Source organism: Prunus avium, chromosome 1 (assembly GCF_965620075.1).
Source record: "Prunus avium chromosome 1, drPruAviu1.hap1.1, whole genome shotgun sequence".
In the NCBI taxonomy this organism is placed as follows: domain Eukaryota; kingdom Viridiplantae; phylum Streptophyta; class Magnoliopsida; order Rosales; family Rosaceae; genus Prunus; species Prunus avium.
In genome coordinates this window covers 4,176,434-4,204,353 of record NC_142284.1, presented here as the reverse complement: position 1 = coordinate 4,204,353, position 27,920 = coordinate 4,176,434, and the positions used below count along the sequence as shown (strand labels likewise).

The 27,920-nt window shown below is 34.8% G+C and overlaps 3 protein-coding genes across 5 annotated transcripts; all 3 read left to right on the top strand.

Moving 5' to 3' along the window:
* The first annotated feature begins 275 nt into the window (after positions 1-275).
* Positions 276-2,848, top strand: LOC110750904 (glutathione transferase GST 23). The gene is made up of 2 exons (XM_021951289.2): positions 276-773; positions 2,281-2,848. Exons 1-2 carry the CDS (start codon positions 459-461, stop codon positions 2,638-2,640), a joined length of 675 nt encoding a protein of 224 aa, XP_021806981.2. The 5' UTR covers positions 276-458; the 3' UTR covers positions 2,641-2,848.
* Positions 2,849-3,524: 676 nt separating this feature from the next.
* BLI (protein BLISTER) lies at positions 3,525-13,748 on the top strand. Its single transcript, XM_021951263.2, has 13 exons — positions 3,525-3,996; positions 4,805-5,498; positions 5,633-6,231; positions 7,386-7,505; positions 7,755-7,820; positions 8,605-8,715; positions 9,097-9,173; positions 9,705-9,772; positions 10,548-10,658; positions 11,669-11,832; positions 12,153-12,221; positions 12,831-12,986; positions 13,239-13,748. Exons 1-13 carry the CDS (start codon positions 3,931-3,933, stop codon positions 13,317-13,319), a joined length of 2,382 nt encoding a protein of 793 aa, XP_021806955.1. The 5' UTR covers positions 3,525-3,930; the 3' UTR covers positions 13,320-13,748.
* A 2,524-nt stretch (positions 13,749-16,272) lies between these two features.
* On the top strand, positions 16,273-22,425 carry LOC110750932 (7-hydroxymethyl chlorophyll a reductase, chloroplastic). Of its 3 annotated transcripts, none has more exons than XM_021951325.2 (20): positions 16,273-16,455; positions 16,548-16,650; positions 16,778-16,862; positions 17,421-17,532; positions 17,881-17,965; positions 18,082-18,123; positions 18,245-18,323; positions 18,842-18,893; positions 18,985-19,047; positions 19,388-19,485; positions 19,855-19,890; positions 19,976-20,037; positions 20,328-20,355; positions 21,037-21,116; positions 21,262-21,331; positions 21,448-21,505; positions 21,611-21,672; positions 21,754-21,848; positions 21,954-22,089; positions 22,192-22,425. In XM_021951325.2, the coding sequence occupies exons 1-19, from the start codon at positions 16,371-16,373 to the stop codon at positions 22,042-22,044; spliced, it is 1,386 nt and encodes a 461-aa protein (XP_021807017.1). In that variant the 5' UTR covers positions 16,273-16,370; the 3' UTR covers positions 22,045-22,089; positions 22,192-22,425. The 3 variants fall into 3 exon arrangements, with proteins under 3 accessions (XP_021807017.1, XP_021807016.1, XP_021807015.1); XM_021951324.2 differs by having other exon boundaries at positions 22,172-22,425; XM_021951323.2 differs by having other exon boundaries at positions 21,954-22,425.
* The last annotated feature ends 5,495 nt before the right edge of the window (positions 22,426-27,920 follow it).

Sequence of the window (27,920 nt, the reverse complement as noted above, 5' to 3'; positions counted from 1 at the left end):
GACAAATTTCATCATCTATAAATAAGTAAGTCTCACACATGTTATAACTAAATTTTTGACAATTGCATAGTGAAAACACAGTGCACTAATGTTAGTAATTATTCTAGTGCGTCTTATTGATGAGTCCATATATATGAGAGAGAGTTCAAACACACAACACCAATCATGCGTTGGTTGTTATTGTGTTTTGGAGTCCTATTGTAATAAGGAGGTCGTTGTATCCAGGGAGGGAGAGACGTTTGACATTGGAAACTTGAAGCACCAATAAGAGACAATTTCATCTTAAGGAGATATAACCAAGTTCTAAACTTGACCGTATTCTGATTTTTCTAAACTTATCTTTGTACTATTGTATGATTTATTTTAAGCTTTAGTTTTAGAATTTATTTATATGGTTAAATTCTGATTTAGACTGCTATAATATATGAGCCTCCTGCCTTGACCTCAACACATCAACCATGGAAGAAGAAGTGAAGCTAATAGGGTTTTGGCCGAGCCCATATGTTTACAGAGTGATATGGGCTCTAAAGCTCAAGGGTGTGAAATATGAGTACATAGAAGAAGACGTTTCAAACAAGAGTGAATTGCTTTTGCAGCTCAACCCAATTCACAAGAAGGTCCCGGTGCTTGTTCATCGCGGCAAACCGATTGCTGAGTCCCCTGTCATCCTTGAATACATTGAAGAAACTTGGCCGGGGAATTATCTTCTGCTGCCTCAAGATGCTCACGAAAGAGCCTCCGCGCGGTTTTGGATCCAATGTTATGTGTATCAAGTGAGTAGTTTCCATTTTCATTTCATCACTTTTTGTATCATCTACTTCTTCTTTTTTCTTTCTGTTTGTTATAGTTCAATTTTTGAGACAGTCTACTGGGTTGAAATCTATTATGTTGATCGAGACGGTTTTCAATTTTTTGATGTTGAGTCTTTTTTTTTGGTCAATAATTTAATTTTCAGTTTGTTAACAAGCATATGACGAAATTTCGGATTGAATTTTTATATTGATGTCTGTTGATTCCGATCACAGACACATAAACATATGTTTTGAGTGATTCACCCCTATGTTTGATGCACCTGCTGGGAGATCATGTCAGAGAACCAACTCTCATCCATTTTTGGAACTGGAAACACCATAAAGTGAAAGAGCATTTACCACTAAAATTCTACCTTGACCCTTAGATAAAAGTCACAGCATCACCAGCACCACACACGATCCCACACCACCATAAGATAGTAGATCCCACCAGATGCTTCAACTCCACCTCCACAGAAGATAGATCAAAGGAGATCTACACCCAGAGCCCAAAAAATCAAGAACACAACCATCAGGGGGCCAAAAGTGGCAAATCACCTTAGATTTAGCCAAGATCAGCCAAAAAGGCTGAGAAGAAGTGATGGGATGCTAAGGGTGTTTCAGTCTTTTGCATTAGCAATTAACCGACTATATTAGGAGTTGTATTGTAAGTATGTTGAATTGTATTGTGTTTTGAGTAATAAAAATAGTATATTCTCTGTACATTGGGTCAAGATTGAATGGGGTCTAACAAGAAGCCCCTAAACACCTAGGGGTGAGACAAAACTTGCCTGAGGTAAGAAAATCAAAAGCCCAGCAAAAGCTAAGGGGGCGGGGGGAACTCTCTACAACTTGATGGGGGAGAGAGATGCCCGGTTTATTAGCCGAAGGAGTTAGTTCCAGGGAAGCCCCTAGAACTAAAAGGGGTGTTTTATAGAGGAAGAAGAAAATGAGAGAGAGAGAGAAAGAGAGCCCCCTTTTTCTGTCTTTGTAGTTCGTAATGAAAATGCTATGGCAATTTTCAACCCAAAAAAAAAAAAAAAAAGTTATGGCAAAGGGACAAAAGAGACTGAGTTCCTTGAGGGGGGAACTCTGCCATTGGACCTGAAAATAGTGAGGCCCAAGACCTGGTGTCAAATACATAAACATAGCAATAGGTCTCATTATAAATGTAACATTGGATCATTGTGACTCACAAAAGCTAGGTCATAAGTAAAGTGGACTTATAAAACAAAGGATAAAGCACCAAATTTGTTCACCAAATGATATATTGATATTTATTTTTAAGAATTAAATGCGGTTTAAAGTGAGTTTATAGTTGAATATATAAATGAAATACTGACACATCATTTGGTGAACATATATAATTTGATAAATAAGTCTGTTTGCTACGAGACCAGATCAAATAGCTATATAGGATTAGTTTACAAATTCAATTTGCATTACAAAATCAATACAAGTGCTTATATACTTTGAATTTATTTATCAGGCTCCCATTTTTGGTCCGTTCTTTGAATTAACTGCCGGGGAAGAGCGAGAAAAGACAATACAAGCAGTATTGGAAAACCTGAAAATATTGGAAGAGCAAGGCCTCGGAGACAAGAAGTTTTTTGGGGGTGAAACTATAAGCTTGGTAGACATAACACATGGTTGGTTGCCTCACTGGTTTGAGGCCATTGAAGAAATGGTTGGTGTCAAGGTTCTGGGGGCAAGCACTTTGCCTCGGCTGCATGCATGGGTTCAGAATTTCAAGCAAGTTCCTGTGATCAAAGACAACCTTCCTGACTACCAAAAATTGCTGGCCCATATGACATGCCTGAGGAAATCGCGTGTCCCTGATCAAGTCTGAAACTACCAAGTCATATATATATTTTGTATGCTCTATGAATTCCTTTGTTTTCAATTTGTATGCTCAGTATGGACCAATGTTTATCATGATGAAGCAATGTCATAAAACAATTTTTTAACTAAAGTTCATCATGTATCACATCATCAAAAAATTACACTTGCGGGAAATTGAGCTCCCCTTTATCTAGTAAATGCTTTTTATTTCGACCTCTTTGGACCTGCTTGCCCAAAAGGATTTGGGTTGTAATTTTATTTTTTCTTATAAAAAAAAATCAGAAAATTACGAAGTATGTGTACACTAGCCGAAGGTTTCTATATCGCAGTCAAATAAATAATAAGAATGTTTGGTTTATTTGTAATATCAATTTTTTGTTTTATTTTGTTGTGTGACATAAAATGAGAGGTGGGGGATTCGAACACATGTTCTTAGCTGTACGGATTATTGTCACTTGAGCTACAAGCCCCTTACTGTTAATTGGGATTTCTTGAGTCAAATTTAATAAGACCCTATGCTATAACACCTAGAAATTAATATTTTTGTAACAAAGTCCCAAAATTTGGTATACAATTCATGGGTACGTTACCAACCATTTAATAGCATTGTCACAAATCACAATCCCGAAAGGGCCTTTTGGTCGCCAATTCAAATTATGTAGCCACAATCAATCATCTCTTCGACGCCGCCCCCAACAAAAAACACCAAAAAACAAATAAATAATTAAACGAATAAAAAAAAAACCTACAAAAAGCCCAAATTGAAAATCCCTTATTACCGTGCCACTCATAATTGGGGCCTATCAGGACTACCTCGTGATTCAGATCAAAAAAAAAAAAAATTCCCTTATTACCGCCACGTAATATCATCATCCACGCAAAAATTTTAAAAAAATGTAAATTGAGAAAACAAAACGCACAGAAAAAAAGAGAGAGAGAAAGGAGGAGAGGGAGAGAGCAAAGGGGGAGATCTGCCAGAACCGAAGAATTTCACAGAGCTCTCCATCTCTCCGATCAGATCGGGCTCTTTGTCCCTACAGAAATTAGGGCTTTATACATATTTTCTGATTTCTCTACGAAGATTCGATTTTTACGTTTTGAATTCGAAATTGAAACCGACCGTTGATCGAATTTGAATTGCGCGTCATTGCTCAATTCCTTGATCCGGGTATCTCTGTGGTTTTGTAGGGTTTTGTTTTGTTTGTTTCGTAGGGTTTTCGTTCGTTAGGGGTTTGCGGGGGAGGTGGTGGGAATTGTGCATTCATATGTTTGAAACTGTTTGAGTTTTGGAGATTAAATGGCTTCAGCTCAAGTATTGCCCAACTCGCGAAAACTAAAGGATTTGGAAGCTGGAAAGCGCAAGGTATTTTTTCTATTCGATTACTATCCAGTTCCGTTCAAATTGTTCAAATGGAATTTTACATAAGTCTGCATGTTTTTGTATAATATATGTATCTGCAATTGTTTATTTGGAAATATGAAATGATTGACTCTTCGCATTGAATTTTAATCCAATTGTCTGGTTTGCACTTGTACGGTCGGAATCTATACTTGGTTGCTGTCATAGTGAAGATATTGTGTTTCCTACTATTGACATATGATTTAAAACACATTTTTTTGGGTTCAGGAAATCGTTTTGTTTGGCTTATAATGCTTAGAGACAGTACAGGAACTGCGATAAATATTGAATCTTGATGTTTTTGAGTGTGTATGTTCAACCTTTACATCTTGTTTTGAGCTAGCAGGAACAAAATGATTTAGCAGTATTTTTGTTATATCGAACAAGCTTTAGACGTACAACAGATGAGATTGCATGCTACCCCACTTGTTATTTTGAAAAAGAAAATGCAGATGGGACTAGGTTGTCATAGTTATGTGGCAAGCATTGTTCGTGTATGGATGCCTTATGGTAAGAAAAAGAAAGAGAAAGAAGAGCATAATCAATTTAAAACGTCATGGTCACCCATACTTTGACAAAGAATTGTTTAACCAACAAAGTCTCTTGATAAACAGATCAACATTTAGTTCTCGGTCTGTGTAGTTCAGTATTTTTTGTTAATAAATACGCATGTGGCTAATTTTAGTCAATTCTGATATAGTAACTTATCAAAAATTTCATTATTTGTTTGTCGAATTTCACATATATTTGGTTTTTTCCCCCACTCTTGCAGTTGGAGGAGTTCCGTAAGAAAAAAGCAGCAGAGCGAGCTAAGAAGGCTTCATCCACTAGCCAAACCAATGCCCCTGAAGTTAGCTCAAATGAGAAACAACCTCTAGAAACTGAACTTGTACGAGTTACAGTCTCAGATGGTGCCGGTACATCTGATGGACCTAGTGGTGCTTATACTGAAACTTCATCTGTATCATCCAACAACGATTACAAAGCAGTTGATTTTTCCCAAAAAAAGGAACAAGCTCCCCTGAATAATTCCCACAGTAGTCCTTCAACAAATGATTTTAATGATCAAGTGCATAAACATGCAAGTGATCAAGAATTTAAGAGCTATGGCGGTTTTGGGTTTGCTGGATCACTAGACGTTAATCATAGCAATGGGACAAAAGGGATGAATAATGATTTTGAAAAATATACTGGTAACTCAGGTGAGACCACATCTGATCAGTCTATTGCTCTACGACCACAAGCAAGTCAAGATTTTGATAGCAGTACAAGTCATTCCAGTTATCATGGAAGGAATGAATTTCAGTTCAAAGAACATAATATATCTTTGATGGATTCTGTAAGTAACTCTGGTTCTTCTCATCCTTCTGTTACAAAAATATCACCTCAGAACTCTGTCGGCGCATTGCTACAAAGTGAGGCCAGCACAGTGTCTGGTGGCCCTACTCCATCTTCACTTTATGAAGGTAATTATACATTTTTGGATTTTGATTTCCTGTGTTTTGATCTAATGATCACAGTGTAGGCTTATGCAATTTCTTTGAATCTTCTCTTCCAAGGAAGATGCTCACTGTAATTATGTTTTGGGACCTCATGGCAGGCTTGGCTGAGCCCAGTACCAGCATAAGAGGGTTTGCTCATGAAGTTGGGAAAAACATGCGTGGTAGTAGTGTGGACTTAAGTGATCCTATAACTTTCAGATTTGGAGAAGGAAAGCTTACTAGCTCTGCTAGTGGGTTTCATAATTTGCAGAGTACAGCAGTGCAGACATCTGAATCCATGGGTTTTGAATCTGATGCCAGAAGTTCATCACTATATTCAGTTACACCTGAAACTAATTCTAGGAGATCTCGCTCATCTTTCCTGGATTCTATTAATGTGTCTAAAGCTTCTTCAGGGACTGTTTTTCAACACGGTGAGCCTGAGGAATCACTTATGTCCAACAGTTATAAATCAAATGGCATGAGTTTTCTAGGTTCGTCGCCTTTTCGTAAGCCATCTATGGATGATGATACTGTGAGATCCTTTTCAAAGTTTGAAACTGGTGCACCTCATGCATTTGAGAATTCTGCGAAGTCTTTATTTCCTCCTAATGCTGGAATGGACCAGCAGAGGCCAATAGTTGAGGGGAATAGCGTGGAGAGAAAACATGAATTTTATTCTCCTAATCAGAATGAAGATTTTTCTGCTCTGGAACAGGTACCATTTACCCCTAATTTTCTGATGGGGAATGATTACACATATGTCCACTGGTGATATTTCTTTTGCATATATTTAGTAATTTTAGCATAAAAAATTCCTTAATCAATTAAATATTGAGGTCCTTTGTTCAATACACATGAAGGGTGACACAAGTAGTCCATTGAGTTGCAGTTTGATATTCGGAGCTTCCTTTTGGATGGAAATATGGGTTGATTACTAAGATCTTCATCACAATTTATTTTGTAGCTGTGACTTTCGAGGGGTTAGTGAGAGGAGGGCTAGAGTTATAATGAAGAGATGTTGATGATAACAAAGTATCCAACATGGAAATACTGAGGATACATTGTATTGAAGAATGGAAATACCTGTCTTTTCAAGTGCATCTGAGAATATACCAATGTAGGATATGGGTGAATTGAGAATTTAGGTAGTTTAGCAGAAGCGAAAACAATGGAAAACAGAAAATAGAACGAACAAGGATAGGTCTGGAATCACTCCAGGGGTTTGGCTTCACACCAAGTAGTCTCCATTCTCTGGAAAATAAACTTTTCTTTATATCTCAGCAACTCAACTCCGTAATGAATTACATAGAAGGGGTATTTATAATAATCTAACCCTAGAGTGAAAAGGAAAATTAAACCTATTCTAGGAAAGAAATCCTAATCCAAATAAAATAGGAAACTTAGAAATCCTACTGAAATCTGGAAAAACCAAAAATCCTAATGAAATCTGGAAAACTTAGAGAACCTAGGAACTAACAAATAAATTAGGAAACTAATTAATAATTCCCTCTTCCATCTCTTTATGTCCACATCATATACGTTGCATCACTGGGATATCGTGTGCTCCTAGTTTTAATCTCAAAAGTTGCCTTCCTTCTTTGAGTACAATAATTAACTTTAGCATAGCAGAGAAAAATACATATAATAAGCCAACGTGTATGCAGTTTCCTTCTTTCTATGAATGATTGACTTTAACAATTACATGCTAAGTTTGTTTAGTATATCTAATAATAACTAAGTTTTATTTTCCATTTTGTCATAGATCTTAGGTTGTATACTTCCAAACTGTGATGTCACTCATCTGAGCACGTTGCTTTGAAAGAATTCTTTTGTTGATTGCTTTTTTGTATTTCTCTTGTTGTTATGCAGCATATTGAAGATTTGACACAAGAAAAGTTTTCTTTGCAACGAGCACTTGATGCTTCTCGTGCTTTAGCAGAGTCCTTGGCTACTGAAAATTCTTCTTTGACGGAGAGTTATAACCAACAGGTGTACCTGTGTAGCGTGATATTGCATCATTACTTTTATGTAACATTTAGTGTGTTGATGCATTATGAATTTATGAATTAAGCATGCCTGACATCTTTGCATTACTTTCTGTTCTCCTTTAGTATCCTAGCAAGAAGACAGCTATGCTAACTTCACTGTATAGTGATGCTGCCGTCTATATCTCCCTAAAAAGGTCATTCATAGTGCCATGAATTCATCCTAACTGTTTTCTATTTGCTTTTTCTACAGAGAAGCGTTGTTGACCAGCTAAAATCTGACTTGGAAAATATACAGGAGGAAATCAAGGCCCAGCTGGTTAGAGTCCATTTATCCCCTTTCCACCGATCATTTCGGAACTCATTTATATCTCAAGGGACCATACATATATATTAGATATTTAATATGTGTGTGTGTGTTCAGATGTTTCACATTCTGCACAAAGATATGTTTGTGCATCCACTCCAACTTGCATGTCTGTATTTCTGTATTACATTCTAATGACCTTTTGTGGATGAATGAAAATCTAGTTTGGCTTGTTTGAGACACAAGTGCAGTGTATATTTACACTATAGTTTATAGTTAAGATATTTGATTGTGTGGATGTGTATTTTAGGACTAATGGTACTTTGGAAAATGTGGTAATAACTTTTAGATTTGATGCCTAGAGAGAGTGCCTAGACCGGTGCAGTAGGAAACTATTACAATGCCAAGGATGGTTGTGACTTGAGGATGTCATTTATGTTTTATGGAAAAAATACTCTTAAGTCTGAACCGTCCACCATCTATAAACAATCTAGTCTTCCCCATCCCTGGTATTGTAATGATATCCTTAATGGGTGAAATACTATTTTGAACTAAATTTAAAAAAAATAGAATGAAGGATGTACCTTCTAGCTTGTATGAGGCTGTCATGTGTGTTTACACTGAGATAATAAACTCTTAGGGTTTTGCTGTGATTGAGCATTTGTTGATGTATAAGATCTAGTCACTCTTTGATGTTTCCATGTCTAATTATATTTTGAGTTTTGCACATTCGTCTTTATCTAGTTTATGTTTTCATTAATTTCAATTTATATCTTGTAATTCTTGATGTCAATAGGTGGAACTTGATGCTGTCAGAAATGAATATGCAAATGCACATCTAGAATGTAATGCAGCCGATGAACGTGCCAAGCTTTTGGCATCCGAAGTTATTGGATTAGAGGAGAAGGTAGTGATTTTTCTTGGTATGTTTGGGTTTTAGGCACTGCTTTGTAGAAACAACTTTGTAATTCTATGGGGACAAAACATTTTTTATTTTATGTTGCTCTTTTGTGTGAAGAAGGGGACACGAGGGAATGGCAAATTGTAGTGGAGGTGGTAGGCAGAAACTTTGGTCATATGTTTTCCTTGGATGTGACCTATGAAACGAGTTATGTTTGTACTTTTGGCCAACATAAAAGTTTGCCCGAGCTTTTGTGTATATGCGTGTATGTGTGTATGTGTGTATGTGTGTATGTACACATAGTGATATGGGTTAGGTACAAAATTGCTCATGTTTGATGGTGCTGCTTTAAAAAATATATTCTAATTGCTATATTAATTTTCCCAGGCACTGAGATTAAGGTCCAGTGAGCTAAAGTTGGAAAGGCAATTGGAGAACACACAAGCTGAAATCTCTTCATACAAGTAAGTTATCCTTTTACATTTGCAGTAAAATAAAAATTTGTGAACATATTCTGAATCACTTGTATTATGGGGGTTTCACTAAAACACCCGAAATGGGGGCTGAAATTATAAAAAAACCCAACACCCAAAACACTTTATAAACACACTCAAAATCCATCATTACACACACTCAAAACCCATTTATAAACACATCCAAAAAATATACAATTGTTGATTTTGGGTGTGTTTCTATGTTTAAATAGTGTGTGGGTTTTTTTATAAATACCTGTCTAGGATTGGGTTTATTTATAATAATCTATTGTATTATTTTTTTATCACTCCCCTGTCTCTTGCATGGAAAATGTTATATTTGTTTTGGAAAAAAAATCTGAAATTTTTGAGTGTTACTGAATGTGAAAAATTAGAGTTGTGAGCTAAAGAATGTGGTAGATGCATATCCTAAATGACTATCCTAAAGAATGTTGTACACTTTCAGTTTTAGACTTATTACCAATGTCTCTGAAAATGACTATCCTAAATCAATCTGTGCAGGAAAAGACTGTCTAGCCTAGAAAAGGATCGTTCGGATTTGCAGTCAACTATCAATGCTCTTCAGGAAGGTAAGGCTTATATGATCTACAATAGAATTTGATTAAGGGGTATATTATATTTATTTATAAAAAAAAGACAGAAGGTTGAAAAGTTGTGAGGGTAGAGTCCTCTGATATGAAATCCCTTGTGTTGAATTTTAAGAATACTTCTCTGTATAGTAGAACCTCTCTAGGTTTGCTATTGCTCATGACCGACCTTTCAATGTAGAATTCTACCTTTAGTGACTTTTCTCAGAGGGAACAAATTGCTGCTGGCGTGCCTCTTTAATTTTTATGGTCTAGCCTTTCTAGTGCCCTTGTCACCAATTTAAGCTAATAAGAGCTTAATCAAGCTACTTATCTTAGCACGGTTATTTTACTGCTTGAGTGTATGAAGTCCCTCCACACCACACAACTAGGTCTATAATCATTGGTGAGATTGAGGTTGTTCAAATATTACCAGACTGTATCTCACAATCCTCCCTTTGAATGAAGCGATCATTTATTTACATAAAAAAATTTATTCCATTGAGGTTTGTTAAGTTTCAGAACCTTTGTTTTTTGTTATGTTAATATGAAAATGAACACAAGAGAAGAATGCTGGGAGTTGCATGTAGCAAAGGCCCCTGATTGAATTGATGGGGTTGGAGAAGACTGGGCTTGTTGAAGTCATGCCATGCCAACAAGGCGGGTTGTGAAATTATTGACTAGTCTCTTAAGCCCTCACTAATGTGAATGTAGTCTTCTATAGTTTTATTTATGCCTCCAAATCTTGCTCCTTATTCATTGTTATTATCTGGTACAGAGAAGAAGCTGTTGCAGTCTATGTTACGGAAAGCTTCCACAAGTGGAAAGAATGTTGATGTTAGCAAGAATACTAATAACAAAGATGTGTCTACTTCTACAGAAGATCTAGGTAAATTTTAAATGCCATAATAATTACTGAATTTCTTAGTGAATCCAGTTAATTGGTTTGTGGCCATGGCTCTGTTTGTGCTTGTGTTTGTTATTTGGTAATTAGTGTTTGCATGTATTGTTATTGGTTGAACATATGTCATTCTTAAAATCTTTATGATTGTATTCATGTTAGAATCGACACACTCATTTCTATCAACCTATGAGTGAATTCTCCTCCAAGCACGTCATACATAAAATAAAGATATAACTACATAAAAACCGTTACTACTTTGGTGAGTCTTTGTGATAATTGACAACATTTAATGCTATGTAATGATATTAATGTGGTTATGCCTCTATTTTATGAATGAAACATGTGTCTGTGATTGCAACTATAACTTAGAAAGGCAATGGTATGCATGCATGGTACAAGTAAAGACCTAGTTTACTTTCTTTGGGTGGCCAAGATAATCATTCCAAGAATCTAACAAAAAAATGGCTGCATCTATTACTGTATTCTATTTGTATTATTTTATTTTTCTATTATTCTCAGAATTCCTGTAGTGCTTCGCTCCTATTTAACTATTGGTTTTAGTTTATAACTTGGCTATTAAATTTTTACGATTCACAAGTGTTGGATATATTGATTGATGCTGATTATCCTAAGATACATTTACAAACAATCAATGTAAGCCAAATAAAGCAATAACTTTCAACAACCACCATGCATGTTGGGAATATCGAATGAGAACCTACCCTAACAAATACTCATTATTTTCATTAGTTATTCCTGATCAAGTTTTTGTTTAAATTAATAGAAGTCTTTTTATTATTGCAGAGAAGGTTATGTTTGTTGTCATTGTATGAGAAGTTTATTACTTAATTCTGTCCATATTAATTCCAATGAACAATGTGCATAGATAAAAATATTCACCAATAAGATTTCTGCTGATGAATGAATGTATTTATGATGACTAATTTCTTCATTGGTTTTATTTTTTATTTTTTGTTTAAATTTTATAATTGAAGCAAATGAAGATGCTATTCCTGACACCTTAGGCCAGGAAAGGGATGATGCCTCAAGTTTCCTGATTCTGCCTGCAAGTGGACAGCCAACTTTTGATGTTTCATCTGTGAATCTACCTCATGACCAGATGCGAACAATTGAAAACATCCATACGCTAATTTCTGAGGTACCATCTCTCAGTGGTTAACTTTTGATGTTTCAGTTGTCTTGTTAAATCTAGCCCATTAAATTGAATTCTAATCTCTCTCTCTCTCTCCCTCTCTCCCACCTTATATGATTTACTAGTTGAACTAGATAAAGTGAGATGGCAAAAAACAGTCCTACTGGAGCTTTCTTGTTGCAGTTTAAATTATTATTATTATTTTTTTAATAGAAACTTTATATATTCAAAATATTCAAAAATAGAAAAGGAGAAAACAAGTGGTTGCAGTTTAAATGATTTACTAGTATGCAAAGATGATAACTATTGAAGCTTTCTTGTTTCAGTTAGCATTGGAGAAAGAAGAGTTAATGCAATCTTTGGCATCCGAGTCATCTAATTGTTCCAAGTTGAAGGTAGCATAATTCTAAATTTTCAACTCAATGTAGTAGTCTGCTCCTGCTTTTGACTTCTTAGTATCTGGTCTACTTTAAGGAAGAAGGAAGCTTTCTTCAGGATTGATACATATATTTAAGGGTTATGAAATATTGTGACTGAAAGAGGCCTACGCATTTCTTATGTTACTTCGAACTTGCGGACTTGGATTGGGAACAAGCTAGTATTGTTTTTGTTTTACTTGGTTTTTGATCCAATGGAACAAGCTTAGTTCAAGCACAAAATACATTCCAATGGGAATGCTTTTTTCATCATAGCAGGCTACATTTCCTATTTATCTGATGGGTTTTGACCTTGACTCTTGGACTGGCCGCCTCTGTACTTAGTTTACTTTTGTTGTAAGTTTGGTGAAAGTCGTTACACATGGAATTGACTTCTCTCTTGTTACCGAGAGTGACATCACTACCATCAATGGGTCATACTCTAGTGGAAAATGTGGTTTGAAGTTACATCGTTAATAGTAGCATTGATTCAATTTTGATATATGGATTTGTGTCTGGCTCATAATTATTTTGTTAGTCCACAGATCATAATTACAATGTTGACCGTATTGTTTTTCATGAATGAAGGAGCTGAACAATGAATTGTCCCGGAAACTTGAAGCTCAAACTCAGAGATTAGAGCTCCTAACTGCCCAAAGTATGGCTAACGAGAATATTATTGTTAGACAATCTAGTCCTGTTGATATTCCCGACAATACTCCATATGCAGACGAAGGCGATGAGGTACTGTGTTTTCTTTTGATATAATTTTATTTATAGTTGGCTGCTCAGGTACATCATTCCTCAACGAACCAATTAGTTCTTTTGGTTCCTTTAATATTTTATTTTGTCTCTAATTAGAAATGTATTTTCTGGTCCAAGCTGTTAATTAAGCCAGAGTGCAAATAATGTTTCTTGGAACGTTAATTGTAGTTTCTGCAATCATGGAGTGGAATATATAGAAATATCATCTTTCTCTATAATTCTCATGTGTAGGTAGTGGAAAGAGTCTTGGGATGGATTATGAAGCTTTTTCCGGGAGGGCCATCAAGACGAAGAACTAGTAAACTTCTGTGAGATTCAAGTCAGTATAGCTTCTCAACAATCCTCATGCTCCGATCCGGTTTTGCTTTCCTTCACTCCCTTGGCGTAATGAAGGGCGTAATTTGTATATTTTTTTGAGTCAATTTTACAGTCCATTCTTTTTTAATAGGAGAAATATGATCTTGTACTAAGAGGCCTTCCCATTGATTGAGATATCTGATTATCATTTCTTTGGAACATGACAATAAAGTCCCTCGTTACTGTTACTGTTTTAGATCATTATATTGTAGGAGGGTATTCGGTGGATACCGAAAGAGGGGATTACAAGTGGTATACAGACGTAAGAAATTGTAACAGTGTTTTTTTTTTTTTTCATTTTTCGGCAGGTCTTTGTTACCCACATCCATTGTACACTTTGGGGCTTAAGCCCCCAAGAAATGAAAGAAACGATTTGGCTTCTCAGGTGTCATTTTCTTTTAAATGGTGCATATTGTCCAATGTGTTTGAGGGCATTTTCTTGGGAAAGATTTCATTTGAGGGTGGGGCGTATCATTTCAGATATAAAGGCAGGATTCAGATACACACGATAATTTCTCAGTTTAGTTTTATGAATTTCGCTAATTTTATTGTGTCTACTTTTATGAATTTGAATTGAGATTGATTTGGAAGTTGGATCAAATTGGGTTTGTTGAGATTGATTTGGAAGTTGGGTCAAATTGGGTTTTGTTGGACAAGCCTATTGTACTTGTCATTTTTGCTGTACAACTCTCCTTCATCTTATGAATGATAATCCTTTAAAAGGGCAACTGATTTTCGATTTGGTTGATTTTGCATGTTGGCATAATCCTTTTAAAAATGAACATTTCAAATAATGTGGTTCTATTGTGAATTGAGCTCTAACAAATAGACTTTCTTTATGGTTCTAAATTTATTTTTATTTTTCATATTATATAAATAGACCAACAAAAAAAAAAAAAAAAACTTCACCACGTTTATTGTGGTTTAATTGAGAATAGCATTGGTGGTGCAACCTACAAGACTAGCGTACGACCCCAACATGAATTTGGCAATTTAGATTTTGAGATTCTCAACTCAATTTTAGTTCTGAGAAAAAGAAACAAAGAAACATCCATTCTACTATCTCTTCAAAAATCAAGCCAAAAAGAAACAACAAGAAAAAAAAATCTATTGCAAATGAACTTAAAACTTAATTGACATTGGTTAACAACAGTAAACTATGTATTCGAATCTACCAATCTCAATATACCTTGTATTTCTTTGGCAAAAAATATACCTTGTATTTAAATAATTCAAAAGGATTATTTACTCAAATGGTCCTCAAACTTATACCCGAGTTGCATTTTGGTTCATCAACTAAATTTGTAGTTCAAATGGTTCATCAACTTTTTATTAATTGTCACATTGGTCCTACTGTTACATTTTTTTTGTTAAATTTAGTCATGTGAGCCTATATTTGTGGGGGTAAATAAGACTTTTGACACTCCAATCCCAACCCCCATCCCCTAGCCACATCCACCTCAACAGACCCTAGACTTGAACCCATCACCCCATCTAGGCAAACCCACTCTATCCCTGTCTCTTCCTCTCTCTCTCTCTCTCTCTCTCTCTCTCTCTCTCTCCACCTTCAGTTTCCTAAATAAAGAATTTTTAGTCATCATCTCCATCAAAACTGTCGGCGGGAAAACCACCATGGCCAGCTGACCTGACGAGATCTTGAAATCGTCGGTCTACAATGGCCTCTCATCAGGGAAGAGAGAGATAGAGGGAGAGGAGGGGGCATGGAGGGAGGGGAAGAGAGGGTGAGGTGCAGGGCGGACAAGATGGGGCACTGGGCGATGGTTGTGGGAGAGACCAAATAACAAATTCTTTCAAGAATCTCATATAGTCATTGGATTGGGGTGGAGAAAAGGAGGAGGTGTTGGAGTGATATCGGAATGAACACGTTAAGCCTCGTTTACCATTTTGTTTTCAATTTTTTTTTTAGGGAGATTCACTATTATACCCAATATAGGAGCTCAAATTATAAAAAAAATCATATATGAAATGGACTTTAAAAACACACTCGAAGCTCATTTACAACATAACAAAAAAGCTTTTAACTTCTTTTAAATTACAAAACTGCTATTGATTTCTTAAAACAAACCTAACCCCAAAACCTCATAAAAAAGCCCAAAACACTTAATAGGTCATTAAAGTAATTTAATAATCAAAATTAAATTAAATAGGGTCAGCTATCATTTTTTGGGTTTTTTTTGAGTTTGTTTATAGAAATTAAATGGTGTATGGTTTATTTATAGTTTTAATGCTAAGAATGGGTGTATAACTAAATATCTCTTTTTTAATATATATATATATACCCCCTTTTACACTGTTCTTCATTTCCACATAGCTACAAAGGGATTGTACCCAAAAATTATACAATATGATGAAAATCGAATCACGGTTTCAATCTTCAAGGGTCCCCAAAAAAAAATTATTGATTTCTTTTTTTTTTCATTACATTGGGAGGAAAGAAAACCCCTTGAGGTTTCGAACCTGGGTTGTCAAGTAGGGGGGAGGGGGAGGCCAATATCATGAGGTCCAAATGCACCGGTTCAAACAAAAAAAATGTTAAAGAAAAAGGAAGTGGGAAAGGGAGAGATGTTTTTTTTCTTTTAATTTTTAGTTTTTAATTTATTTAGTATTTTATTTAATTGGACTGTTTTATCCTTATATTTTGACAGCAACATTGACAGAAAATATAATGGTAGAAGCAATGCGCCGATTAATAAAGAATTGGTGAATTATTTGAACGAATAATTTTGTTGAAGGACCAAAATGCAAAACAGACTATTTGAGTAAATAACCCAATTAAAAAAAACTTACTGAAAAATACGAGGAAAGAGACTAATTTGGGTTGGCTTCGAACCAGGTGCACCCGGTCACACGAGTGACCAAATCTTATAAAGCACCATGGCAGATTGTTAGAAAGAAATATGTGGCTCACACAGCCTCAGCACATTGTAGTCTCTCTCACTCTGTTTCAGTTGCATTATTGTTGGCTTGGGGTTTCTCTCAGCTGCAATGTGTTCTCTAATTGCCAAGCTCTCTTCCCTTCCTCTCTCACTCTCCGTTGTTTCCTCATCTTCGTCTTCGTCTTCCTCTAAAGGTACCCCCCAAAACTCTCTGTGTGTGCCTCTGTTTGTGTATCTGTGTGTTTGTTTCACAGCAAAGTTTGTGTTGTGTTATGTGGTGGAACAGATGGAAAACCCAACTCAAAGTCAGTGAAGCTGAGAGAGGACTGGAGGCAACGCTCCAGACCCATTCCTCCTGGTGGCACTTACCCGGCTAAAGACCACTGCAGGTTCATATTTGAAGCTCTTTCACTTCCCTTCATTACCCCACTTTTACTTTTTATAAATTTAAAATTTTGCATTTAAAGTTTGAATTTTTATTTATTTCTTTATTTGCTGAATCTTGTCTTTTGGTAGTCGTTGCGGGTTGTGCGACACATATTACATTGCCCATGTCAAGGAAGCCTGTGCTTTCTTAGGAGATGGAATGTCTAAGATTGAAGTAAGTTCTTGTTCCTCTCCCAATTTTTCATACTTTCATTGAATTTTTACTCTTAAATAGTAGATGGAAGTTGGTGTCATTTCTTGAAATCCTGAAACTGATTTGGAGCACAGTAAATGCTCGAGTTCTCTAATATCACGTACCAAACACCGAATGGGGACATTTGAAGTGCTTATATGAAGTGCAGTGGAGTGATAGAACTTCAATTTGGGTTCAAAATCTAATTTTTCTAATGATCCATTGCCATGCATGATTTCCATTTTATTCATCAGTCTTGATTCTTGAAATTCAAGTTAGAGGTGCTGCCAGACCAAATTTTTACTTCAACCAATGTTGTCTCTTTGTGGAACTACAACCAATGTTGTCATTAGAATTCATTTTATTATTACTATTAGTTTTCTCTTCATATTTAACTAAATCATCATCTAGACTTGTGGAACTACATAGCTTTGGATTTTTATACTTTATAGTAACCTAGCCTTGTTGGTTAATTCAATAAAACTCAAGTTGTTTATTTGATATTCCAGCATTCATGTACTCTTTTGTTCTCCCATTCAGGGCTTGGAACCTGTAGTTCATGGTAGAGGGAGAAAAACAGGTTCCTCAGATGAAATGTACTTGGGTGTCTATGAGGAGTTGTTGTATGCTCGTAAAGTGATGCCTGTTGAAGGTAATTTTGTTTTACCAGTCATTCAGCGTCGCTATAGTTTTAGTCTACTGTCAAAGGAGATTGGTAGCGTTAGTTTGTAGAACCCCATCTGAGGCATCTAAGTCATCCCATTTTTCATTACTAGGAATTCTACCTACTTTTCCAGTTTAAGTTTGAGTTTTATTTATTTAACTTTTAAAATTTTGAACTTTATGAATTCTCATAATAAATTGCAATTTGTGTAAATAATTTCTTTATCTTGTGTCAGAATTTCTTGAGTCAAATGCTTTGTAGTGCATCTTTTGTGTCTGGTTTGATTTTTCTTGTCACTGTAATATGAAATTTTTGCATTGCTTTCTTTGATGGCAGGAGCTCAGTGGACAGGAATAGTAACAACTATTGCAATAGAAATGCTAAAATCAGGCATGGTAGAAGCCGTGATTTGTGTACAGAGGTCCTGCCCTGAATTTACTGGAGTAGATAACATTATAGACGCTTCTATCCTATTCAATCCTTTTACCTTTTCCCCCTTTTGGAATGTTAATTATCATATGGTTTTAATAATTACAGTGACCCAAACGACAGATTTACTCCACGGCCTGTATTAGCAAGGTTTGTATCGAGTTCATTTTCTTTGAGACAAAATTCTTCTACCATTTTATGACAATTTTTGTTTCTGGTTATTGTTATTCCATCCTCATTATGTCATTTCTCTTTACCCCCTTTTCAACAGGACACCAGAGGAAGTTCTAGCTGCTAAAGGTGTCAAGCCGACGTTATCTCCTAATCTTAATACCCTTGCCCTAGTTGAGGTGGCTGGTGTTTTTTTTCATTAGTGACTCAAATCTTAATTTACTAGTTCCTGTGCTATTTAATGAACATGCTTTGTGGTTGAGTCAACTTTGATAAGAGCATAGCATCCTTTGTGGTTGGGGTTTCTAGTTTAGGACTTTTCTGTCCTGTAAATGATGGACCATCCTTTTGTGGAGCTTAAATCTCAATTGTTGGTATTGCTTTAAGTGATGGACCATCCTTGACAAAACATAAGTTGTATGTCTATCATGTATATGGCTTTTTAGCGTTCCTAACTTGTGGGTTCACTTGTTGGAGGGTTTGTTCTTTACCTTTCAGATTTTGTTTCTTGTTTATAGATTTTAGGCATAATAACTCCTGTTCTGGTTTCACTTTTCAGAAGTTCATTTTGTTTGGTCTATGTATGTGTGTGTGCAGGCACACATTTGTTTATTCTACACTGCCCCTTTGTTGTCAGAAAATTGCACGTTTCTTATGAGTTTTAGTGACACAAGTGTTTGCCTTTCCTGTAAAACAGGCTGCAGGTGTAAAGAAACTTCTATTCTGTGGTGTGGGTTGCCAGGTGCAAGGTAGCATTTATAATATAATCAAGTTCTACTTTCAATCCTTCTCTGTTGTGACTTGTACTATCGTAATGCAGAGTAATTTCTTAAACTGCAGCATTACGATCTGTGGAGCACCATTTAAATTTGGACAAGCTCTATGTGTTAGGCACAAATTGCGGTTAGTAAAAGCCTTATGCATTATTTTTATTTTTATTTTTATGTTTCTTGATTTTGATGAGTAGTCTAGCCATCAAGTTTACTTATGTCTATTACTAAAGGCCCCAGAGGAAAAAATATATATAGTTGCCATGATATCATGTTAAACATGGCATAGATGAACTACTATAATAAACTGTATCTTACTATCTCTGTAATCATAATCATCATATCATCAACCGCAGCATCATTATTTATTAAATATGTATGTAGTCAACAACTATATAATGCCCTCGTTCTAGTAAATGACATCAGTAACAAGTAATAGAATTTGTATCAGTACTGATGCTCTTGTTTGACAGTGGACAATGGGACTCGAGAAGGGCTTGATAAGTTTTTAAAGGCTGCAAGTAGTGAACCAGAGACAGTTCTTCATTATGAGTTTATGCAAGATTACAAGGTTTGCACTAAGAAATTCTTTTTGTAGATTTTGTGGCAATTGAGTATTTGGTCTCTATATAGTACAGGATTTAGGTGAGTTATCATAAAAGGTACTTATTTCATTTATTAGAAGAGCCCAAGGTCTGAGCAAAGTTTCAAGGTGGTCATGTGTGCCATTGCACACCCTTTGTTTAACACTTCTAGCAATATTCTTGTTTCGAAAAAGGGGATTAACCTCGGATGAGGGCTGTGGGATTGGGCTTTTCACAATTTTTCTGAAAGATTTGTTTTATCTTTTCTTATATGCCAACTATTCCTGGTGTGAGCATTTCTTAACAGGCTAGTTGGCTATATTGTTTCTTAAATTTTATTCCTGTACTCTTGATAGGTTCACTTGAAGCATTTGGATGGTCATATTGAAGAGGTAAAGGTGGCCCTTGTATGTTCAATTTGGTATTTACTCTCCCATTCATGCTACTTCATCTCATTTCATATTTTAACCAAAGCAGGTTCCGTATTTCTCTCTGCCAGCAAATGAATTGGTTGATGTAATTGCTCCTTCTTGTTATAGGTAATGTTTGTCCTCTTCTCATTCTAATTGTACCTGATGTCCCCGAAGCTATAGTCAATAAGATTCAGGGACTATGCTTGATATTGGAAACGCAGTAGTATCATTGTCATCACCACCTGTACTGCTACAAATTTATTAACTTTTCATTTGTGAATTCCCTCAGATCGATTCAACAAGTAACTTACAATTAGATGACGTATTTCACAAACAGAAATGCCACATATATCAAATACTATAGTTTATATCTGTCATATATTTTCCTTACCTGTCCCATTTTTATTGTCTTGCAGTTGTTTCGACTATACAAATGGTTTAGCGGTGAGTTTTCATCTTTACATGGATACGGGAATGCTATTTTCTTATTTTCGGAGTTTGTGTAGTTTTGATTGCATCTCATTGTTCCCATGCATTTTTTACTTAGACAGTGCGTAAGTAACACTTTCTGTTGAAAATAGTTCATTTTTTACTAACTTCTAGAATTAAACATGTATTTTGATACTAAATTTCTTCTTAAGTTTATTGCTTTTGCATGTTTTTTTTTTTTTTTTTTCTTTTTTGGCCAGGGAGAGGGAAAGAGGGAGAGTGATTAGACTTTGTACTGTCTCAATTCAGCAATTGGTTTATGTCAAGGATAGATGAAAGTCTTTGAAACTGGGTATTTGTACATGAAATTGGACTACGTTTGATGATCAAATTAAATCTTGGAAGCTCATTTACACATGAAAAATGCAATTCAACAAAAACAAGGAATTTTCAATTGTTTGGAATCAACTGCTACTATCCTCCTCTCTCTCTCTCTCTCTCTCTCTCTCTCTCTCTCTCTCTGCATATAACCTCTGTGAAAATTAATTAAAGTTAGTCTATTGCAAGAATCATGGTTACATTTTGTCACCATCACCTTGGTCTGACATATTATACAAAGCTTTTATTATCTACTGAAACAAGCATAACTTAGAGTTAGTAGTATAAAGGTTCTCACATGTCTCTCTCCTATTTCAGGATTTAGTTGTGGGATACATGGGTGTGCCAAAATATTCTGGAATCAGCATGACTCAACATCCACAGTATGTTACGGTAAGGTAATATCGTTGCTCAGACTCTGTGTGCAGCTTTTCGTTGTGCTTATTGATTATCATTGTGCTATTGCAATAGTTTATTCCACTTTGGTGGTAAAGGAAAGAAATAAATAAAGATTTCTATTTTTTTCTTGCCTTCAAATGGTAGAAATGAACGTGGAAGAGAGATGCTCGGTCTCGTTGATAATCTTTTGGAGGTTACTCCAACAACTAGCAGTGTAAAACCCTTGATCCTATCCTTTTTCTTTTTCTCTGTATTTCTGCGATTTGAAATTTAATGTTTATAGGACATAGTTTCCTTTGCATGAAGTATTCTAAGCATGGCCAATTACAGGGCAATCGCCAACCATTTGTCATGGAGACTGTTAAGGCAGATGATAATGCTAAGTTGGGTATGTGCTGTACCTTCTTTGTGATATAGGCTATAGCTCATCAAATTCTGGAGGACTCGCAAAATATATGCTGCTTATCATTGTTTTTACAATCTTGTTTCTCAGGAAAGGGTCCTGAACCTGCCCCAAAGTTTGTTGGCAATGTGATTGCTTTCTTTCTGAACTTGGTAAGGACTCTGAGTGATGTATTTAGGAATTATAAAATTATATGCAAACTTTTATTTTATGACTTGGTTCTTGTTGAACAGATTGGCCCAAAGGGTCTGGAATTTGCTCGTTATTCGCTCGATTACCATACCATCAGGAACTACCTGTATGTAAACCGAATATGGGGAAAACAAAGGTGCAACTTTCAATGTGTTACCTGATAGTAGAACTGTGATGCTGGTTTCTTATATTTGAAACATGAAAACATGCAATTTACCAAAAGAAAACATGAACCATGCAGAGCTGATCAGCATATGCCTTCATATGCAAAGAAGATTGTGGATACCTACAATAAGAATGGTGAAATCGATCGGATTCTTTCCAACAAGTGACTGCATTAGCTGGTGAAATGCAGATGATAAAGAGGGCACTTCAATGTACACCGAATGTTGTCCTTAATCTTTTCTGTAAATATATATAGAACCAATTACGTATCGATCAATTCTTTGGTCTTCTCAGGTTGACATATATGTTTGCAGTGATCATAGATAATTGATTCCAAGCCAAGAATTCTTCTGTTGAAGTCAAATTGATGATGGAAAGCTTCTGCTCCACTAAGGAGAAAAGTCAAGATCAGACAAAATGAAGTCAAGAAAAATTGAATTGTAAATTGTAACACCATTTTTGTAACGTCAAAACTTTGGCTGAGACTAAATTTTGGAAACACTTTAGTGTACAGTTTTTCTTGGAGGTAGGAATTATTAGACTTGTTATTTTTCACGTCATTATATACTCATTTATTTATTTCTAAAACTCTTCAAATTGATTCAAATAACTTGTTTAAATACTCATTTATTTTATTTCGACCAAAAAAACTCATTTATTTTAGTTACAAAGTGCCAAAAAAATAATGCATGATGCCTTTAAAAAGATTTTTAAACTCCAAATAATAAAAATTTCTCAAACTTTCAACGTCAAACCTTGTTTGAATAAAGTTACAAGTCCACTGCAAGAATCATGGTTATATTTTTCCACCATCACCTTGGTCTGACATATTATACAAAGCTTTTTATTATCTACTGAAACAAGCATAACTTACTGTTGGAAGAAGTATAAAGGTTCTCACATATTGGCCCAAAGGGTCTTGAATTTGCTCATTATTCACTCGATTACCATACCATCAGGAACTACCTGTATGTAAACCGAATATGGGGAAAAACAAAGGTGCAACTTTCAATGTGTTTAACATAGAAGGAGGAGCAACATGATCGGTGGCTCCACTGTCAAGTATCCAAGATGTTGTGGATGGTGATGACTTATTGGCGCTGGCGCAAAAAGGAGATACTGTACCATTGTGAATACGAGACTTAAGTTGACTGTATTCTTCAGTTGTGAACTTGGGGGCTTCGTTGTCAGAAGCTGATGTTTGATATGTGCTTGATTTGTCGTCACCAAGTTCTAAAATATCGATGGTATTGGAAATATCGGTAGTTCAAAAACATAGAAATTTCGATGGAAATATCGGAATATTATCAATATCGATAAAAATTGAATAAAAACCACGGAAATTGTAAGAAAAACTTGAAAATTTTTATTGAAACCTTGAAGGATGTTTATTTAGTCAATTATCTATTAGTATATCACAAAAAATTGGAAGGAAATGCATTGTATGATGGGTTTAACTGATTTAAGTTGATTATATAGCGAGCTGACAAACATTTTGAGTGTAGAAAATATGTAGTAATTAATGAAAGAAGATTCAACACACCATAATCATTTATATATAATGATTTACTATAATACTTTACACTTTATGCATTGCATGGTAAGATACATGAGTGACTTAGTACCACATAGAGTTCCCCTTTGCATTTTATCACAAAAACATAAGCAACATGGTGGTTAAGGAGTTGGAGGAGTGAAATGGCAGGGGTTCGAATCCCCTTTGTGTGTTTGCTTTGTGTGTTTTTTTTTTTCCTTTTTTCCATTACATCGATATTTTTTATATTATAACGATATTATAGCGATATTTTGACAAAATATTGCAAAAGTGTGAGCGAAATTATCGACATCGATATTTTCCGATATTATTGTCAATATTATCGATATTTATACGATATATGTATGGATATGTTCCGAAATATCCGTGATCCGAAAAAATGATAATATCCTCGATATTTTGTCGATATTATCGATATTTTAGACTATGGTCGTCACCCATGATTGGGTGTTGTGGCTAGGATTGTGAAAAACCCTAGGTGATAAAAGGAGTGTGTAAAAAAGTATTCAAGAGACACCCTAAAACCGGTGCTCTGATACCATGTTAAAATTTTATGGTGATATTCAAATATCATACTTTAGTTGAGATGAATCAATCGAATAATATGTTTCTTTCAGCCTATTTCATGTATGAATGATCTTTATATGAATAACTGCAGGGATAGCTATTTATTTCAAGAGATTCAGTGCCCTCCACTATTGAATTTGTTAAAAATAATTGCAGATTTGTGTTTATATAAAATGGATTAAAAACGTCAAACAATCACAATTAACAATAGGTAGATTAAAGGAGAAGGAAAGTCTGGCCTGTGAACCCAAGAGAGGCACGATAAACGTTGTCCTAAAGCCGTAGATGCGCCTTCCTACGTGCAGGTTATGGCGGTGTCTACAACTCCAAGATACAACCCAAAAGCCTCACAGGATGTCTGGTCCGTTATGCACGCCAACGGCAGACGGGTATGCCAAGTGTTGATCGATTGCCCAGGAAATAGATAAAGAGAATTGTAGGAGATGGAGTGATGAGTGTGATTCAGATATGGAGTATGAGAGTAGCAGAGAATTGTTCGTACTCTGTTATGAATGAGGAGTTCTTTATTTATATAGTAAATTGAGCTTAGACCCATAAAATTCATTTTAAATCACCTACAACCCTTTCCTTTAGTTTTCTATTTAAAATACCCAATTTTTTCAAATAATACCCGATGACTAGGATCCAACTAAGCAAGTTACCTAATATAACTAAAAATCTGATTTATTGTATTTTTCGGATTCCAAAACTACCCATATTTATGACTTAATGTGTTATTGGGGGTGTAATTAATGACACACGTTGAATTTGGAAAGATCACCAAATGATTGTAATGGATGTAGGAATTAATTTGGAAACTTATTTGAAATTAAATATTAAATTCAACATTAACGTATTAGTAATGTATTTTACCACTAGTAATCTATTTTTGAATTAATGTTGTTTTCCTTTTATGAATTATGACTAGTAATCTATTTAACATATTAGTAATGTATTTTACGACTAGTAATCTATTTTTGAATTAATGTTGTTTTCCTTTTATGAATTACGACTAGTAATCTATTTAACGTATTAGTAATTTAAATTCAATGTTGAATTTAGAAATTAATGTTGTTTTCCTTTTATGAATTATACGACTAGTAATCCATTTTATTATAGTTTTATGAATAATAGTGTACATTTTAATTATGTTGAAAAATAATTTGATAATCTATTTATTGTTTGTTTTTTGAAAAACATTTTTTTAAAATGAACCTATTTTTTCTCTAAATAATGTACTCTTTTTTTCTCTAAATAAAGCACCTATTACTTGTTTTATGAAAAATAATTTGATCATCTTTTTATTGTTTGTTTTATGAAAACAATTTTTTTAAAAAAATGAACCTATTTTTTCTCTCCAAATAATGTATCTATTTTTTTTTCTCTAATAATGTACCTAGTAAAACAATTTACCTAGTATATAGAACCTATTTTTTCGCTAAATTTTGTATATATTTTTTTCTCTAAATAATGTACCTATTTTTTTTTCTCTAATAATGTATACCTAGTAAAACAATTTACCTGTATATAATGAACTTATTTTTTTTCTTCTAAATAATGTACCTATTTTTAATTTATAAAAAATGTGCATAAATTTCAATTATACAACGCAACTACCTAGTAAAACAATTTACCTAGTATAATGTACCTATTTTTAATTTATAAAAAAATGTGTATAAATTTCAATTATACAACGCACCTATTTTCTATAAATTATTGTGTATCTATTTTTAATTTATGAAAAATGTACGGAAATATCAATTACAAAGTAACTGACCTATTTTTTTTAAAAAAATTTGGTAAATAATATACCTATATATTTATATTTATATTTTTCATATGTACATTATTAGACATGTAATTTACATATATATATTTTTGGTTTGCAATTTTAGGGGGCGATATGTTAGAGGGAATGGCAACCAAAAGAAATGGGGTGATTGATATGCTATTAATAGGGAGTTTTAATTACAATTGTAGCAGTTAATGAAATGCTTGGAATTAATTATAAATAAAATATGAAATATGATGGCAAGATGTAAAAACATAGGAATACTACGACCTCTTATATCTTACTGGTCATTTAAGTTTGAAATTGGGTTTTACACATAGATTTATAGAATGATGGGTATATGTCTAGGAAATAGAAATTGTAGGGACCTATATTGGACAAGCCCTTATTTATAAGACTCCACACACCCTTTTATAAAGTCACGTCTATTGGGTCAACAAATATGACTCTTAAAATAAATAATTATTACTATTAAATATATAACAACAATAATAAGTTTTGAACTTTAATAAAATAAAATAAAATAATAAACAACTAACAATCCCCACAAGATTCAAAACTTCATAAGGAATAGTCAAAATGAAAAACAAGTAAAGATGAGGAAATTTGGGCAATTTGTATACCGTGCAATGGGTGTAGGTGTCTTCCGGACTTGAACCTACACTTAGTGTGAATAGTTTTCATTTGAAGGAATCATAGTGACCTATGTCTTGAACTAGACCCCTTTGATTCAAATTACATTACACACACGGTAACGATCCATAACTTGGCGCGAGTTAGCGCTATTAATGGCCATGCACTTAATCTTGATTCTCATGAAAGTTATTAGAGAACAACCCAATTCTCATAGTCGCGGCCTCACGACTACTTTCACTTCACTTAGGTGAGTCCTCCAAGAGTACATGTGACCCGTACCCTGCAAGAGTATGCTCGCCTCGAAACTCATTCAGGATAATATCCTTCCTTAATGTCACATCCATGAGCACTAATGTCATAGGGATGAGCAGAAGATTTTAATTGATATCTTCTATTTTAGAGTGCTGGAATCTAAGTCATGCAATATGAATTGTTACAACCCATTGAACCTTCTTCATGGTGTCACTACGCCTCACCACTGTATGTTATTCCATTTTGAGCAAGTAATTATTGTAAGGATTTGTTTAGTAAATAATCTAGATCTTTCACACCAACATGTAATACGTATAAAGACATGGAAGACATACCTGGAGCCATCTTCCTTGAGTACACAGCTTCTGAACTCATCCTATCTGTTGCACAGCAATCCTAGCAATTTATCAGGGACGGCTCAAGAACTTCTGCTCTCTCTCAGAATCTGTTTCAGCTCTCTCTTTATGATGAGAATAGGTTTAGAGAACGTGTCTGATGAGAGCAGGGCCTTAAGCTTATATAGGGCTAGGTCAAGTCGTCTTTACTCATCACCGAGGGCCGACTTGACTAATCTTCCAAGTCCACTTAATCGGTTCACGCAAAAAGGAAACAAAATAGGACTCCTTAATAGGCCCTAAAACCTTTCCTTATTTCACAAGGTTTTGGGCCTCAAGGTACAACTTAATTTAAACCCTTATCAAACCTGATGTGACTTAGTATCTAGTGCACCGATCTAATTAGGAAAACATAACATTCTCCCACTAGATCAAGCACTAGAATACTAAGCTTCTGTATTCCGAAAGGTTTGATAATCTTTATTGGCCATGAGTTTAAAACAGTTAAGTCCTTCCCCTCAAGCTACCGTGAAGAGTGATTAGACAAAACGAACTATAGACAAACACTGCTCTCTTTATTAAAAACAGCCCATCTATAATCACATAATGCAATCTCAAAACACATGAAGCACCTACAACGTGAACCTTAATATGTACTGATCTTTAATGTGAATCTTTATGCAATTTCAGTACAAGTACCCCTTTACGACTTAGCAAGAGTCAATCCGCAATGTTAATTAAAACAACAGTATCTCAAAAGAGACCATAAACTCACATGCATAAACAAAATTGCATAATAAGTTTAAACAGCTAAATAGTCAAAATGGTAGAATTTAATAAAACTGTCAACCAAATTAACAACCATAAATGCAAATCCCTCAATCCAGAAAACAGCAAAATGAACAA